Raw genomic sequence first — 17,883 nt, 5'->3', positions numbered from 1 at the left:
CAAGAACCAATGTGCATCTTTCTTTTGAGCCTTTTACTATGCCAAAAAGCTTATCTGGGTGATGAATGCAATCCATCGTTGCAACTTTTTGCCTTTTGTATTCTCTCGTTTGTTCTGCTTGTGGCAGTTTCTAACTCTTGCCTTTTGTAGGGCTATTGTTGGCAGTATGAATTACCGTTTACAGTATAATGACCATATGCAACAGTTGCATAAACCAGTTGACTCGTACATAATCTGAGGATAGATAACATCAGTTGCCCTCTAAAGAACAGCATTAAATACAGTGATATGCTAACCTATTCAGTCGCACATTAAAATGTGCTGAAGATGAATATGGAAACATAATAAGATTAGTGTCAATGATTGATAATCCATTCACAAATGAAATTTGAAATGATGGAATTGGTACTTGGTACAAAGCACTTGAACAGAAAATGAAGAACGGGCTTCAAATGCGCCGAAGTTGAGGGGGCTGGCAATGAAAACCATCTTTAAGCAATCATAAAGTTGACAGTGCACACATATCGGAACAATATAAAAGTCAAAATAAGTTGGTTATGCTTGTGCTTACTTGATTCTGTGCTTCTCCAACATGCAAGGGAAGTACTTCAGCTGATGAATCTTCATCCTACCATGGCATCCTTTCAGACCTTCCTGTCTCACTGTAAATATAGAGAAGTAAATAACAAAATATATGTATTCTCAGTGGCATGAGGTTTTCTGCAGAAATGATAGTTTCTGCACCTTGAGCTAGCGAGCCTGTTGTCGATGATCCTTGTTTCCACCTCTGTCGCTGTGTGGCATGTTAATCGGGTGGATCAAGTTATCACAATGCTACAACAGCATTATCCAACTCTAGAATTGAAATTTCAATTTAGTGAGAAGACCCTTGCAATGTAGGCACACATATAAACAGCAGTTAGCCAACAGAGTTCGAGAAGGAGGGTTGCTCAGTCATAAGGGATCTGATCTACTTTCTCTTACAGAAAAAAGAGAAGAACAAAAAACTATTTGCAAGTTAGGAAATGTCCCCAAAGCTATTTACATCAACATCATTTTCCAAACAGTTCAGGCAACAGCCTGGGCACTCACCTAGACTTAGGCACACTGCAAGCCCATCAGTTTCCACCATAGATGTTGCTTTGGACAAATGAACACTGGTTGCTGCAAATCAGCCTGAATCAGAAATTTTGGAGTTCACTTTTAGCAGGCAAACACAAGCATGTTTCAGTGGCAAATTTATCAGAAAACTTCTATGTTTACCACATCCCACGTGACAAATGCATTGATAACAATGATCTCCAAGACAAATAGACCCAACTGCTTGATCCTCAGCAGAGATAATGTGAAGGCTAAAACCAAAACCAAAACCAATGAGAATCTGATGAGATAATAGTAATGCATATAATGATAAAGAAACAAAAACTAAATGCTAAATGAACTACTTACAACATGCATGTGTATAGATTATGATACTGTCATATGCATGTGTATAGATCACTGGAGAGATTAGCAAATTAAAATTATGAAAGAAAGGTGGAAAGATAATCCTTCTGTTATGATAAAATAGTCAGGGACAATAAAATGCTGACACCTGGGCAACACAATAAAATCCTCAGCACTTACCTAGTCTGGGTACCTGGTGCATAGCTGAGATCGGCACAACCTACGTTGGCACAGCTAGGCCAGCGCTACCCGAAACAGCATAGCTCAAGTCATTTCGATCAGCACCGAGTAGATTAGAGACGCACATCTCAGCATAGACTAGGGGGGCTTGGTCCAGGAAGCACTATGATAACTCAACAAATCCGAGCCCAGATCAACCTTAGCTGGAGCTCCAGCAGCCAAAAGAGGTTAGCTGCCTTACCCTAACTACGGTTACAATTAGTTACCATGTCATCACTAAATCAGGATAATGAAATCTGTATCAAAATAGAAAATATTCTTTATAAATTTATTTATTCTTTAATTATCACTCATAAATACAATTTAAGGTCCCGTTGGGTTTCAGAAAAGAAGAAAAGCAAAATAGCAGTGCAAAACATTGTCATCAATCTTCTTAAACTAGAACCTTACTTTTTGAATCCTAAATCACTAGATATGTGGAGTTTGGCGATTAAAATATATGGTGACCATGGTTTTTAAATCTCAATACTGGACCGATACCAACTGCTAGCTGGAGTGATACAAGTTTGATAAGAACCGGTATGCCGAAGAAAGAGGATAAGGAGAATCAAGATTGCTTTGTATGGTTTGTAAAAACCCACTTCATTGATAGCTAGACAAACTTCAACTGAAAGTTAAGTTGCTCAAGAAAAATTAAGTTGTCCAGCAAACAATTAAAACATCTAACACCTTCTTACAAAAAAAATGATAAAACACTTCAAAAGGGTTGCATTCGTACAATAGTAAATGGTAGACAAGAAGAAACACACAAAGACCAAGAAACAGAAGGTGAAACTTACTTCAGAAAGAGATACACTGCCACCACAAACAATCACTTGGCCTTCATTCAATATCATCCTTATTGACTGCATGAAGATTAGATAGCTTCATACTCTCAGCCTGCAGCATTAATTGTTGTATTTTCACCTTTAAACTCTCCATATTCTTCCTTTTAAGTTCCTTAATTAGAATATTGTATGTATGTTGTTTAGGAATGAACCCCTTCAACACCATTTCTTCAAAAAATAGACATGACTGATCTACCTTCCCATTTCGACAAAGCCCATGTACCAAAAGACTGTAGGTGCTAAGGTCAAGACTAATATCTTTCTTAAACATATGTCCAAGTAAATACATGAGGATCTTCACCCATTTCTGTTTACAACAAAGTTTCAATAGCGGGGTGTAGGTCTCGATGTTAGGTTTGCAATGGACTTCTTGCATAGAAAAGAGTAACTTCAAGGCATTCTCCTCCTGAGAGTGATCACAAGCAGCTGAAATTAAGGTATTGAATGTGGTTACATCTGGAGAGATGCCATTCTTGCACATTTCCTCATATATGTCATTGGTATCTCGTGATCGCCCTGCCTTACCTAGTATGTAAATCAAAGAGTTGTAGAATGACGTATCAGGAGCACATCCATCAGTCTTCGTCTTATCATAAATCATCAAAGCTTCTTGAATTTCCTTGGCTTTCCCTAAAGAATGCATTATAATAGTATAGGTCACAATGTTTGGTTGACACCCATGCACACGCATCTCATCAAGGATCGCATCAACCATTCTGAAGTTCTTCTCCAAGCAATAAGCTTCAATGAGACTAGTATATGTAATCACACAAGGACTAAAACCAAATTCTCTCATTTCCTCCATTGCTCTCCTAGCCTCTTCTAGTTTCCGTGCTTTGCACCACCCATGAATTAAAGTATTAAAACTACTGGCATTAGGCCATACTTCAATCCGTAGTTCCAAAAAGGCATCTCTTGCGTGCTCAACGCTCCTTTCCTTGCATAAAGTGTCCAACAGTACATTCATGGCTATAGTATCTTTCTTAACACCAAAGCTCTCAATGCGATGGAAAGTTCTTATGGCATCATTCCACCTACCAGCTCCAGCAAGCCTTCTCATCACCTTTGTCATAGTTGCCAGTGACACCAAACCCCCAAGCCGAACCATCTCATCAACCAATCTCCACATCACATTAAATTGTTTCAACTTTCCTAAAATGTCAACCATCATATCATAAGAATGAGGAGAGTGTTGGTAACCTACTTGAGTATCAGCCCACATAAAGAAGCCAAAGCTTCGACTCCAATCATCACTAAATCTCTTCAATATCTTATCAACCAAATCATCGGACACATGTACACAGAAGCCATTTAAAGCTTGAAAGACAGCTTCAACGGATGTGAAGTTTGACTTCAAGATGCTACAGATTGTATCGATATCACTATCACCATCATCGATATCATAAGACCCCCTTCTATAATCCAACCTCCAATCGTGGGCCTTCAAACTGCAACCACTATCTTCCAAAAATTCCAACTTGGTTGGAAGTACAAAATCATCATCAAAATCCACAAAATTTTGCTGGCCCTGCGGGTACCTAAACCAATCAGGCAGCTCCGGCAAATCAGCGGAGTTGCAGAAGCCACTAAAAAGGCTGTAAAGCACCGAACTTTTCTGTCGCACGGTACGACAAGGAACCATGAGAACTCGGCCACATCGAGCCATCGCAAACAAAGCTAACATCACACGACCAAACAAAACTAGATGAAAGATTCAACTTTCATCACCGAACCAACGCGTTATAGATGAAAGATTCCAACTTTGACAATTTTAACATGAACATTACGAGTATAACTTTGAACACTTCAAGAAGCATATATTTCGAGAAAAGGGAAAAAATAGAGCGATAGAACAAGCGGACACTTCGAGAATCGATCGGAAATGGTAGAAGAGGAGGCGACTTTGGGAAGAGGAGGTACCTTTCTCGGGGCGGTTCTCTCCTTCCCCAAGGATAAAAGAGAAGACCAATGGGTTTTTGGTTGAAAGCGAAGCCCTAATTCCTGCCCAAGTTGGAATCGGATCGGATCTTGGTGTTGGATACGGAGACTCTTAGCTCTGAACCCCAAGTCCGTTTCTAACGGGTCTCGGTGGTTACGCAGATCCGACGGCTAATTTCTGTTTTGACTGATCTACCCAAACCTTTACCCTCATAGTAATTGAAGATGAAACGAAAACACCAGTGGGACCCATAACAGTTCCTTTACAGTAGGTTTCGGCCTCGACCATAAAATGTGACAGAAAAGCGAAGCCCCCGGTTTTTCCTAGGTCTTCCGTACCGCTCCTCGCCGATAGCTGCCGCCAGCCGTTGAGCAGTCGTCGGAGTGGGAGCCGTGTCTGCCTCTGGTAATCCCCACAGATTACGTGGTCATCGCCGACGACTTGAACCGATGTCTCTTCTTTGCTCCGTTCCCTTTCGTTCCTCCCATCTCATCATCTCTTCGAACCTGTTGATTAATATCTTTGTTACGTTTAATATATTTTAATAAAGCCTTTCCTTTTCCTTTTTATTGTGTGTATGTTAGAACTTCTGATGAATAAAAAAACTGCTTCAATTGAACGTCTTTATAGTGGATAAAAAAAGGGTGCATAATAGAAGGAAAAATCTGTTTTAGTAAAATAGGTGTAGAATTACTAGGTTATCTACTCGATTTTGCAACATCAGTATTCAATAATATTTACTTAACTCGAACAGTTATTGAATTTGGTTCCATATTTTTGTTTTTCAAATTACAATTTACAGGTGCATGATCGTTCCTAACTTTACTTGATTCACTTATCAGGGCTTGGGACCTCATTCTATTGTTTTTTTAATACTTTAAACATTAATATAGTGATGGTATACGTGACTTGCTTATCTTAGGTTGAGGATAGATGCACAACTCTAATGGTGATTGACATGATTCACATACCTGTTCAAAATCTTATGCCAGAAATTTTAAACAGAAAATATTATTATGGTGATGGTATATCTCACTCACGTATCTTAGGTTGAGACTTTAAAACCTCACCCCATAAATTTTGATATATCATGTACATTTACCCTAAATTAAGGGTTCCAAAAACCTTATCATAAAGATTTGTACACCTAAAACATTAGTTTAACGTTGATATATTCGACTTACTTATCATAGGTTGACGATCCGAATCTTCATTCTCCAATCGTAACAACTAAAATATTAGTTTGATGGTGATGTACCTGACTCATTTACCTTAGGTTGATGGTTTGAAATCTTACCCTTACAAATCTTAAGGTATTAGCTATGGATCGCTGTCTTGCTTCGATCAATATGAAATGGGTGGTATACAATGGTCCAGGTATGAACCGGTATGTGGACCGCTCTTGTTTCAAGCGGTCTGCTCTAATTGACCGATACATACCTCACACAGTATAGTGGTATGTACATACCTCACATGGTATGTATCTGTCTATCCAAGTCATCGATATAGGTTTGTTATTCGAAATGGTATTAGCTTACTTAGCTTGTAAGAACACTATCAGATCCTTACAAGGTCTTGAGATCAAAATTCACCTTCACCATTTTGCCAAATGAAAAAGATCCTTCCCAAGTGTACTTTTGAAAATATTATTTGTTAGAGGTTATAAACCTGATGGCGAGTTGGAAAATTAAATTTCTTTTTCAAGGTCATTAAACGAAAAACGGAAATGATATGTTTAAGTAGGAATTGCTACCATAATTTACATGGTTTTCACAAGGAAATTGTTATAATCACTGAAAATTTATTTCTTAAAGTGAACCCTACTTAAATTAAACATATGTGCATATATAGAGAAACTTCTTCCTAATTCAGCCCATACCCATTATGGAAAACTTGAAATCAAATCAATTTAAGGTTTTTCCTTGTAGTTTAAACCAAGGTATGCAATTTTGAATAATACCGTTTGGTACGTACCGCCCGCTACCGGACGGAACGATATATATATATATATATATATATATATATATATATATATATATATATATATATATATATATATATATATATATAACGAGGCAACGTCGCCTTTTATAAATATATATATATATAAATATATATATACCGAGCGGTATACCGAATGGTATACCGCTCGGTATACAGTTTCGTACCGTACCGAGCGAACGTCGAAACTCCGGTACAGTACGAAATTGCATACCTTGGTTTAAACCCTAGGAAACCACCATATATATATATATATATATATATATATATATATATATATATATATATATATATATATATATATATATATATATATAACCCCTCCCATTGCATCACACAAGTAGTGACTCGACGGCTTAGGGGATTGGGGTTGCAAGAAAAGAAGGGGGTGACATCGGCTTATAGGACTCAAGTAGTTTTTTTATTACATAATATTATTCTTGATTTTGCTATATATATCAATATTAGGAATTCTGATTAGTCCCACATCAGAAGTGGGCAAAGATTAAGATGTTTGATGAGTGTACTATTGTTACCTTTGATTTAAGCATTTTGAACTAGTGGTTTAAACCAAGGTTTTGAATACCGGTCCGTATCGACGTACCGAGTTTTGCTCGGTACGGTATGTATCGGTATATACCGTCGGTACGCTAGGGCGTAACGATTGTACACCCAAAAACATTAAAAATACCTTCGCCTACCACGCTAGGGTGTACCGATCGGTATGCCTCGGTAACGGTCGAAATCCGGGGCGGTACCGGTCGGTACATCTCGGTACCAGTCGGTATGCCTCGGTATCGGTCAAAACACTGGTGCTGCCCGATAGAGGATGGTCCGCGTACTGGTATCCTCTTGGATTGGTACGTACCGCCCTTATCGGGCGGTATACATCGAAATTCAGAACCCTGGTTTAAATTCAATGAAATTAATGGGGTCGGTTATACTATCATGTCGGGTTATGACAGAAGTAGATCTATAGCATGGCCTTGCACGGGTCATTGTGGCCCACTGTATTCATGCTTAGATTAGAAATCTTGGTTCAGGCCTGTCTTGTCTGGTTCAACAGGAATTGAGCCCAAATCTTGTTGATTTAGTGACAATTGGAGCCACTTCAGTGGGGTTCAGTCTGGTCTTGTGGAAACTAAACCCAATTCATGTTGGTTCAGTGACAATTGGAGCCAGTTCAGTGTGGTTCTGTTTTCTTGCCTTATGGGTTGTGACTCTAGAAAGTCAAGATTGTTGTTGGTATAACAGGTAACATGATACTTTGGAGTGTGCAAAATGTGAATAACTTTAGTTTATTTCTTCTTGAGAAATAGCTATCTTTTATATAATTCAATTCAAACTAAGCCTATAAATTTTGTTTTCTTTGGTCATTATATTCTTAATTGTAACTTTAATATTTAATTTGTTTATACTCTGTTCATTTGCTATAAGTTACTCAATGTTAGTTCAAGTATATCTCCTTTATGCTGTTAAATATTCACTTGGGCTACCTAATTATGTGAATCTGAACAGTGAGGCTGTTAATTTTAATTTGGCATAATTGATTATGTGGATCTTAATAGGGAATGTTTGGGTTTTCACTTTCAATTTATCCATTAATCACCTATCAGAATTGTTGACAATTCTTATGGACATGATTACTTGTATTCTGCTGCCGGATGCCTTGTTTCTGATATGTTGACATGATGTAATATTTTGTATCTTTATTGTGGTCTTTTAGGGTTTCACCTTTTGGATCATTGTCTTCACTTCCATGGAGGAGTCCACAAAGAGGAGGGAGAGGCTTCGGGCCATGAGCTTGCAGGCTTCTCGGGCCATGGTCACCATCTTGGAACCCTCCTACTCACTCTTGACTGTTCCCCCACCACTCCTTTTGCTACCTCAAATCTCTAACTCTCCAATCCAGCCACCACCGGCCCTTGAGTGCCAGCCATCCATCTCTAATAGTGATTTCTTTATCACCGATCCCCTGTCAGCCTTCACGTCCAGCAAGAGGATGCGAGGTGTTGATGCCATGGGATTTAACTCTTCCAGCCATGGTGTTGGTACCATCGGATTTACTCCCTCAAACCCCTATCATCCGGCACCATCATCTTTTCCTACTGGTAAGCAATTCCTCATATTTTTTACTTTACCTTCCTATTGATTTCATTATTATTCTTTTATTTTCCTCGTTTAGTTTAGAACTGGAGCAGTATTTAGTTGTGACCTAGTTATCTTTCAGTTTTTCTGATGCTGCTTGGTCTAGAAAACATCCATGACCAAGGAGTCTCGGCCTGACATTGATTTTGATGCCTAGTTGGTCTTGTATGGTATTACAGGTGATATAATGACTCAAATTGTCTGATACTTCTAGAAAAAAAATTATTAAAAAAATCAATCGGTATTGAACCACATGGTATTATGGTCCCGTACTAGTCCTTGGTTGGATCGACCGGTATTTGAAAATTTGAGTATGAAAATGAAACAAAGGAGAAGCTATACTATTATTTTTAGGAAATGGAGATGTCATAGGATTTGGAATTTGTCTAATATGTTTTTTTTTTGTTGCATTATCCTGTACATCACCTGCATGGTGGTTAGAGATGCATTGGGACCACAAAAGAGGCTTATGGTTGACTTTAAAGCTACATGATGATAAGTTTTGGATCTTCTATATGATTTTTGTAATAGTTACTATAATAGTATAATTCGATAATGTGATTATTGTTTTTATTTTTATATACACATAGTTACTGTTTTTATGAAACAAAGAAGTTGGAATTGCTTATCTTCTGTGTTTGCTAGTTATAGCAGGAAGAGGGAACAATCAGTTTCATATGTCCCAGCTTCCAGATTCTATTTCTTACAAAATGCCATCATGTGGTCTTCATAGCAGTCCGTGGAGAAGCCCTGTACGGTTGCTAACTCCTTTCTCTGGGCACCAAGGAACTCCTGCTAGTGGCCGAGGTTCCTGGAATAGATCTGGTGGTATCCGTGGCTTTCCCACAAACTCTCCAATTAGTGTTCTCTCAGGCCCTCATTTTGGACCTTGGGGAAGCCCTAATAGCATTGCCCAAAGTAGTGGTACTCCACAATCAATTTCTGTCAGAGGCAGTAGCCTACAAATTAGCAGTGGCTCAAGTCTGAAACCAGCTACTTGTGGTAGAGGCCAAAGTTCTAATGACAAAGCCTCAGTTCAAAGAAAACCTAAGAGATACTACTGTAAGTCAATGCTTGAAGATCCTTGGCGCAACTTAGAACCTATTGTTGGAAATATACTGGAGCCAATGGCTGGCCCTGGATATTGGCTTCCAGAATCAATATCTGGGAAGAAACGTAAAGTATCTGAGACTCAGAGTATCAATAAACTTAATTCTAAGTGGAGCCTTGCTGAGGTCCTTGCAGATTCTTTTGAAGAGGCCATCAATCATGATTAAATTTAATCTTAAGTCCCACAATTGCTTCTGACATTTTATGGGAATATTTTGCAACAGCTATAACATTATGGATCATCGAAGATAGGATTATCAGCATCATGAGTGTTTTTGTTGGCAAGATCGACTAAATTAGGTGCAGAATGATTGTAGAAAATGATGTTTGTTTGAGCAATATGCATATAAAGTTGCAGTTGGATTGAATATCAAGCACTGCTGTATCAAATGAAACTGTATTGATATAGTTGATCTGCAAAGCTAACAAGCTATATATGTAAGCCTAAGATTTGAGTCAAGGGCTCAGGAATATTCTTGGACAATTGGAATTGATGTGCTGCTCAGTGTAATTTTCATTTCTAGTGTGTAGGAAGATGTTTTATTTATAAATTATGATGCAAATGCAATATTAACTGCAATAGTAAGCAATACTGTGTTGGTCAACATATGATCAAAATAGGCTTGTCTGAGCTCAATGGCCATGGTGGATTTGAATTTTTTCTTTCCCAAAAGAATGTTTCTTTATGTACTTTGTTCCAATTCCTATGACTACTGAAAACTATTTTTCCAAATATCAATCAATGTTTTCTGGGTAGCTATTTTTGCAGCAAAAAAGTATCTCTGACGACTCTTATCACAAAAAAATTAATATAAAACTATCTTTATGTAGAATATGACAAATATTTATAATTTTTAGTAGCATATTCATGAAGGGCTTAATTAGTTGCCAGGTTCCCCTCCTTATTACTGACTGATCAACCTGATGGGGGCTCTCTCAAGCTAGAGATCCTCTTATGATTACAAATTGTTCATGAGATATTGGAATTAAGAGTCAAAAAGGTGAAAGTACTGGAGGAGCATCATCTGAATTCCAACATGCAACACAGAATACTCGCCTTCCTATAATTAACACAATCAGTCAGTCACCAAATTAATTTCATGATGTACATGGGTAACAAAAATGCCAACAAAAGAGGGAGAGAACAAGCAATTAAGATGAGGGATTAAATCTGACATGGGCATTTAGATGTGTTCAGTAGTCACACATAAAAGTGGCACCCCACTACTTTATAGGAGTCATGCAAACAGAATGCAGGTCCCAGATCTAATACATAGTATTTGGAGAAGTCCAAAATAAAAAGAATCCAGTTTTGACTTCCACTGCTCCATTCCTTATTGAGCAGCCACATCTTCCTTTGTGTAATGAAAACCACTCCTAAGCATACAAAAGACTGGAGTTAATCATGCTTGGTGAGTCAGATGGGACACTTTGGTTGAACATGCGCATGGTTTTTGAGTGATGGTCTAATTGTTTGTTTGTGATGAATGTGTCATTCTTTTTTTAATCACTTTTTAGCTGTTAATTTTGATAAATAATCTCGATCTTGTAGATTATGTTGGTGGTGGTTTCAAAGTTATCTTCCATGTTCTATGTATGTGCACATCAATATGATCATGCAAGTGCATGCACATGTGCTGCAGGCTTATTCAGGAAAGATGGTACAACCTAGCTGAAGCTTTGGAGCAACTATGAGTTTTTTCTTCTCCTTCATCTTCATTTTCTTTGTCTTTGTTGTTTGTTCTTGATTTTTCTTTTTCTCCCTTGTGAAGTGGGGGTTTTCCCATTTTCCTCTGAAAAAAGGTGATGCTGATATCGGTCAGTGGCTGAATCTATATGGGTACCATGGCTCGATACAAGGTACAGTCGGACCAGAGAGTAAAAGGAAGAGAAGAGGGGAGTAGTAGGAGTGAGGAACCAGAGGAGGAATTGAAGAAGGTGGAGGTGGGGGAAGAGGAGGAAGATGAGGAGGAGATGACACGTAGGTGGTGGTGATGGGAGGAGCCAATTGCCGAGGTGGATGTGGCAGATGGCAGCGGAGGAGGTGCCTCATGGACTACATCTGCGGTGACGAAGATAGAAAAGGCTTTAAACTTCACAGATTTCTGAAAGCTGTAGACAAACTGTTCAGCCAGTTTTGCTTCATACAACTGGTACACACATGAAATAGGAAGTGGACCAACCAGTTTGCTTGCTGGTTCGCTCTCGAATGACCAGATCATTCCATACAGTATGTCTGATATTTAAAACCTTTGATTGGATATCCATGAAATGTTCAGAATTGTTGGCTTTAATGTTGCCTATGTGAGTCTCAAAATCCCAAGGGGGAAGTCTTGGATATATGGCTCCAGAAGTGTTGTTCTCATAATATTACTGGTTTTCGTAGCTGTTCTCATAACTATGCTCCATCCTTCGATACCTGAGCTTTAGTGTCACAAGTTACTAAAGCTACTAGAGAAGTTTGGAATGGCACATGAAGTTTGACTCAGAGGTCTAATTTGTTCTCTGTTCTAGGGTGTGTAAAATTTGATGGAGCATTTTCACGTTCTAGATTGAATCTTTTACATTACAAGATGGACATGTATAGCTTTGGTATATGCTTTCAAGAGATCTGCTGCTGCCCTTTGTTGTTTGACAGGTTACTTCCTTTCTATTTCAATTTACATTATACTGAAGCGAAAAATGTGGCTAGAGCTTCTCTTGTTATGGTTGGTTCAGAGTTTCCTGCTGCTTTAGATATGAATTTAATGAGATATCTGAGAGTCTCACTTGCCATACTGAAAATTGCAGCTTATGTTGAAGCTTACAGAAATTGTTGCCAGCAATTCATCATTGTTGTCCAAGTTCTTGGGAGATGCAAAAAAAAAAAAAAAAAGGAAGCCTGATGCTATGAAGATCTTGCAAGCAATTAATACCAACAAAGGAGGTGGTATGATACTCGAAGAGATGGCCGGTAGCCGTCTCTTGCTATCTCCTAACTCGGTGACCATAAATTCACTTATTTATTATCCTTGTATATCCAAATATTTTTTATCTCAATTTTTCCTTAATGGAAACAAGATGAAAGGATTATGGAACTGCAATTTTTTGCTTGCTTTGAAAAGGGCATTGCGTTGAACTTATGTATGTTTCAGTCTGGTGGCCAAGGAAATGCAATGTACCAATTATAGCTTTGACTTTTTTTTTTATCTTAGGCTGTTTAATTAATTGCTCGGCAGGATGTAGATGCTATTGATGTTCATCCTATTGTCAAACTTGGAGATATAGATTGAATATGAGTGCAACAGCAGAATTCAACCACAGTACCAATCACTCTGTTGTGTGACACTGAATATGACACTGTAGCTGAAGTCGCATTATGAAACCAAAGTAGAAAAGTCTAATTCTGTAACCATTTGTTTTCTTTAAAATAGCATATGTATCTAAATATTTACTTGCAAAGTGATTTTTGTATCTATCCTCATAACTATAGTTTTATCATATTTGTTCCTTGAAAACCTTATAACCTTTGGAGAGAGATGGACAGTAGTTTCCTCTTTTGGAGAAGAATTAATATGATTTCTACAATTTTTGTAGCAGAATTTTTTTCTTAATTATTAAATTTCTTATAAATAAATTGCATTTCATCCTACATAACATTTTTAGTGAGTAGAGAAAAAGGGAAAACTCATTGAGCAAAAACATGAACAGAAGAACTAAATATTGTTTATGCTCTCATTTCCAAACCTACGAAGGACAAACGAATCAAAATCCAAGAACAATAAAGATTGTAATACCGATATCTTCGTCAACTTAGTTGGCTGGCATCCTCGATCGAAAAGAAACTTCTAATGGATGGGTGAGTCGAGGAAGAAAAGTCCGCAGCCGGCCGAGGGCCTTCTCACGGTGTCGAGGTTTCACTGGCCACGACTTGCTTGCCACATTACGAGTCGCATTCGTTGTGACGCGAGTTGATTCCGACGACTGACATTATCCTGCTATCATCACATCCCTTTCACTCTCCATGACTTGCTTGCCACACTACGACTCGCGTTCGATGCGACGCGAGAAGAGACTCGACCCCTCCGCCGTCTCGCCGGGATGGGTTTACACTGGAAGCAGAGAAGCGTGAGAACAGAGTTGCTTGGCGTTACTTTTTCCTTCTTTTGGCTTGAATTATATACTTATAAAACTCGGATTCGATCGATCCATCGAACCGAAAAATCTCGAATTCTCGATCGCTTGAAACCAACTATTTATTTATTATAAAGATTATGAATTTTTTTCATTTTAAGAATGAAAGAGAAGAAAACTGTAACCTTCGAACGAAAAGTTCGACCGTAGAAATCCTCGATCTTAACGTAGACGACGACTGAGGTTAACATGAACTGTTTGCTTCTCTTTTTGCATTCGTTAGCCATGACTTGCTCAATCATTCCTACTGTACGAGAAGGATCCGATGATCTCCTTTGGATCACACATTTGCGTTTGGCATGTAATGCATGTTTTCAAAGGGAGAAAATTGGAACTCATGATGCCAACCAAAATAGAGCAGAGAAATTTGTGATACGTCGAGGCTACGCAGATTGAGGAATCCAACCGGGCGGAAGAAGAAAGAAAGGAACAGAGAAAGAATTTAATTGCTTGCCGGTCTCCATTGCCTACTCTGAGATCGACATGGTTTGACTTCGAGCGCTCCATTCTGACGCGACCGGTGTCCATGGTCGGAACTCATTCATCCCGTCTTGGGGGCACGGCGGCGTTAACCGATCCTCGCCGATGAAATCGTTCCACGTGCGACTTATGGCGTGATAGGGTCGGCCGTACCACGGCCGTCGCGTCACGACTTAGCAACCGACAAGGGGGTGTGACGCACGCCGGCAGGTGCGTCATCCATTCGTTGCGACTTAGATCGCGCCACCGAGAAGTGTCTTTCATATTCGTGTCTCAAGTCATGCACGGCGCCGAAGTACACATGGCACGTATTGCGCCAAGTGGCCCATACGATCGTTGCACGAATCTCAACACCATTCCATCGACACAATCTAGGAATCTAAAGGCGCACGACGACGCTGCGGTTAGAAACGGTGTAAAGCCCGGACCGACCGGACCGGTCGAAGTTCACTGGTTAGACCGTTGGATCAAATGATTTCTAAAATATATTTTTAATTTTATTTATCATTAAAGATATTTTTGTTACATTTGTTACACTCTCATTCCATCTCATCCTCTTTCACTCTTATCATAAAACTTATGTTATAATATTATCTATATATTTTACATATAATTCCCAAGCATGTGGTTCAACCGGTTGGCGGCCTGAGATTAAACCGGATTGATGGTCTGCCCGATTTGATAACCACTATTGCACTAATCTCGGAGCAACAGTAGTCGAAGGGATCACAAGAGCATGCAGAGTTGCGTGAAGTCAATCAGCAGGTAATTAAGGGTGTTGGTTGAGGTTGCTCTCTTTCGCATTCGCAAGGAAGTGCCTAACATTCCTATTCCTATTGACAGGATTGCGAGATACCACAGCAACCACAGGTTCTATTTTTCTGCATGGGGTTGATTTAATCTAGCTTAAAACGTGTAACCATGCCGACCAAAAGGGACATCATCTCACCTTCTCCTTCTCCTTTTTATATTCAGAGAACTTTGCGGCAAAGTATACTCTCGTAAGAACTCCTTTGTTAGGTTTCTGCATACCCTCCACTGCTTCTTTCTCTCTTCGTTCTCCATTTCCACGCACAGAGAGAGAGAGAGAGAGAGAGATGAAGGCCAGTGCTGGAGTTGAAGGTGCCAAGATCGAGAGGAGGACTGTGGAGAGGAACAGGAGAATCTGCATGAAGAATCTCTGCTTCAAGCTGACCTCCCTCATCCCCAAAGACACAACCATGTCCAAGGTACATATTACATACGCATATATATTCATATATATAACACGCATAGATGGGCGAAGAGGGTAAAAATCTAACTCTGATAGCTTTAGAATTCACTCTCACCACACTGAACTCATCTCATCTGTTTACAGGGGTCGATACTATGTACATTACTATACTCGAAAGAAGATAGAATGTTAAGGGTTCATTCGGCTTCCCATATGACATGTTTTTCTTTATAAGATATTCTTACAATTAATTTACTGGATATATATAGAATCATCTTTTCAGATATTACGACAGAATTTTGCTTCCTTGTCATCTTTCCAAGATGAGAGAGTCTTAGACGACTGATAACCTGCTTGCCTCGATTCTCTAAGACGACTGATATCTTCGACTTGCAACTCTATGATTTTAGGCTTTCTACTATGATGAAGGCCTAATCTGTTGCTTGTTTCTAACGTAACAGCGTGCCATGAGAGACCAAGATCAGTTGGACCAAGCTTTCAACTACATTAAAGAGCTGCAAGGGAGAATAGAGAAGCTGAAACAGAAGAAGGAAATGAGGAGTGTGACGGCAGACTTACACTTCCTCCTGGTTGAAGTGAGAAGCATGGATTCTACCCTACTGGTGTCTTTCGTTTCCGGGTCGAGATCAAGTTACATGTTTCGCAAGGTTATCGGGGTCCTCGAGGAAGAAGGTGCTGAAGTCATCAGTGCCAGTTTCAATCTTGTGGGTGGCAGGATCTTCCACACCATTCACTGTCAAGTAATCATCGACTCAAACATCATTAGACAACCTAGACTTTTGGATGACCAATCTTCATATCCTAGCTAAGGTCATCCGAACAACTGATATCGAGCTTCCTGCTTAGTTCAAAATCACCATTTTATTTCCTTGAATTTTTGTCTTTAATTTAGATTTCTTTCCAGTTTCATTGAAAACTCATTCAGTTAATTGTGTCTTTATGCATTCTTCACCAGCTTAGGACTTTCCATAAATAACTTGACAACTGTCTTTTTCTAAATTCTCTTAAAGCAATTCTATAAATGTGTATATGACAATGATTTTAAATGTACATAAAATATCAAAAATTAGGCATATCAACTACAAAAAAAAAAAATGTAAATTACTCCTTTGGAAATAATTACTTATGGAGGAAGGTGTTCAATTTTGCTTTTCTTTCAGAACATATAACATTTGGAGCACACCATTTGCATTAATTAAGCTACAGTTTATGTAGATATGTTGCACTCTCACTTACTGTTGTCTCAGTTCATTTGCACACTTGATTACATCACAAGTTGTTTCAAATGACAAGAAATCAATTCTCCTATAACCAAATTGGTGAAAGAAATATTTAAAAAAAGTAATATTTTGATAAACCTTGATTAGGCATAATATCTGATCATTATTTCTGGTTGTTTTACTTCTAATCCACAGGCTTTTTGTTCAAGAATTGGTTTGGAGCCATCAAGTGTAAATGAGAAATTGAAGAAGTTGGCTTGTTGAGGATGCAACCTGCAAGATTACTTCAAAACATGGAATCTTTACAAAGTGTCACAATAGTTTCATGTGACTGAACTGTTATTATGCAAATCAAACTTTGAATCAGGATTCTTCTTAGAAGCTAAAATATAATTGATATCATGGAATGGACACTGTGTTTGTTCTTATCCAGTTGGCAATAGCCCTATGTGAGGCTAAGTTTGATGCTTATGCTAAAGTCCCTTAATTATGTATGTGTAAAAGTGTGCACATTGTAATAAGATTGCAAAAGTGAATGACAACTATTCCAATACCTCTCATTTTCCTCTTAATTAGTCATCTTTTCATATAAATGCCTGAGCATAAAACCAAAACGGTTTTTCGATCCTATGGAGCATCAAACAACGAGACGATTGTTAATATAATATTGAATGAGATTAGGATTAAATTTTTTTATTATGAGTTTTCGATAAATATGGTTTGTTTTTTCCTAACTCAAATAGGATATAATTTTAACACCAAATATGATATTGTAAACAATTTAATATGTGAAAAATCCATCAATGTGAAGGTAAAAATCATGACCAAATATGATGATATTGTAAAACTCTCTCTCTCTCTCTCTCTCTCTCTCTCTCTCACACACACACACACACACACACACATTCTCTGTCTCTGTAAAGCTACTGGAAAAAGAGAGAAGCCTAACAAGATGAAGGTAGGTATAGTCTATGCTCCACAGCAAGATGAAGATCCTCTCTCTATAAAAGGAGGAGGAGGAAAGACCTCTCTCTATAAAGAGAGAGCTGAAGCTTCTGCTATCTT

General features: G+C 38.5%; 3 protein-coding genes across 11 annotated transcripts; 2 read left to right on the top strand and 1 right to left on the bottom strand.

Moving 5' to 3' along the window:
• Positions 1–205: 205 nt before the first annotated feature.
• On the bottom strand, positions 206–4,511 carry LOC103988009 (pentatricopeptide repeat-containing protein At3g22670, mitochondrial). 6 transcript variants are annotated; one of them, XM_065114410.1, is made up of 7 exons: positions 2,466–4,427; positions 1,627–1,872; positions 1,264–1,352; positions 1,093–1,176; positions 745–888; positions 572–662; positions 206–472 (listed from the first exon to the last, which is right to left on the bottom strand). In XM_065114410.1, the coding sequence occupies exon 1, from the start codon at positions 4,195–4,197 to the stop codon at positions 2,509–2,511; it is 1,689 nt and encodes a 562-aa protein (XP_064970482.1). In that variant the 5' UTR covers positions 4,198–4,427; the 3' UTR covers positions 206–472; positions 572–662; positions 745–888; positions 1,093–1,176; positions 1,264–1,352; positions 1,627–1,872; positions 2,466–2,508. The 6 variants fall into 6 exon arrangements, 5 of the variants coding, with proteins under 5 accessions (XP_064970482.1, XP_064970545.1, XP_064970606.1 ...); XM_065114473.1 differs by having other exon boundaries at positions 1,627–1,829; XR_001975616.2 differs by lacking the exons at positions 1,627–1,872; positions 2,466–4,427 and adding an exon at positions 4,434–4,511.
• Positions 4,512–4,708: 197 nt separating this feature from the next.
• Positions 4,709–10,291, top strand: LOC135583141 (protein SICKLE-like). Of its 4 annotated transcripts, none has more exons than XM_065114789.1 (3): positions 4,709–4,857; positions 8,180–8,564; positions 9,247–10,291. In XM_065114789.1, the coding sequence occupies exons 2-3, from the start codon at positions 8,213–8,215 to the stop codon at positions 9,876–9,878; spliced, it is 984 nt and encodes a 327-aa protein (XP_064970861.1). In that variant the 5' UTR covers positions 4,709–4,857; positions 8,180–8,212; the 3' UTR covers positions 9,879–10,291. The 4 variants fall into 4 exon arrangements, with proteins under 4 accessions (XP_064970861.1, XP_064970998.1, XP_064970927.1 ...); XM_065114926.1 differs by having other exon boundaries at positions 4,746–4,903; positions 9,256–10,291; XM_065114855.1 differs by having other exon boundaries at positions 4,746–4,903; positions 9,253–10,291.
• A 5,055-nt stretch (positions 10,292–15,346) lies between these two features.
• On the top strand, positions 15,347–17,327 carry LOC135680022 (transcription factor bHLH162-like). Its single transcript, XM_065194008.1, has 3 exons — positions 15,347–15,593; positions 16,039–16,338; positions 17,014–17,327. Exons 1-3 carry the CDS (start codon positions 15,462–15,464, stop codon positions 17,080–17,082), a joined length of 501 nt encoding a protein of 166 aa, XP_065050080.1. The 5' UTR covers positions 15,347–15,461; the 3' UTR covers positions 17,083–17,327.
• The last annotated feature ends 556 nt before the right edge of the window (positions 17,328–17,883 follow it).

The sequence above is a fragment of the Musa acuminata genome, chromosome BXJ1-1 (assembly GCF_036884655.1).
Source record: "Musa acuminata AAA Group cultivar baxijiao chromosome BXJ1-1, Cavendish_Baxijiao_AAA, whole genome shotgun sequence".
Classification (NCBI taxonomy): Eukaryota; Viridiplantae; Streptophyta; class Magnoliopsida; order Zingiberales; family Musaceae; genus Musa; species Musa acuminata.
This window is presented reverse-complemented; position numbering and strand designations above follow the sequence as displayed.

Excerpts from the sequence above, each read along its gene's own strand:
- LOC103988009 (XM_065114410.1), bottom strand. The coding sequence starts at position 4,197 with ATGTTAGCTTTGTTTGCGATGGCTCGATGTGGCCGAGTTCTCATGGTT.
- LOC135583141 (XM_065114789.1), top strand. The coding sequence starts at position 8,213 with ATGGAGGAGTCCACAAAGAGGAGGGAGAGGCTTCGGGCCATGAGCTTG. Across the intron at positions 8,565-9,246 it reads ACCATCATCTTTTCCTACTG|TTATAGCAGGAAGAGGGAAC; the intron begins GTAAGCAATTCC and ends TGTGTTTGCTAG.
- LOC135680022 (XM_065194008.1), top strand. The coding sequence starts at position 15,462 with ATGAAGGCCAGTGCTGGAGTTGAAGGTGCCAAGATCGAGAGGAGGACT. Across the intron at positions 15,594-16,038 it reads AAGACACAACCATGTCCAAG|CGTGCCATGAGAGACCAAGA; the intron begins GTACATATTACA and ends CTAACGTAACAG. Across the intron at positions 16,339-17,013 it reads TCCACACCATTCACTGTCAA|GCTTTTTGTTCAAGAATTGG; the intron begins GTAATCATCGAC and ends TCTAATCCACAG.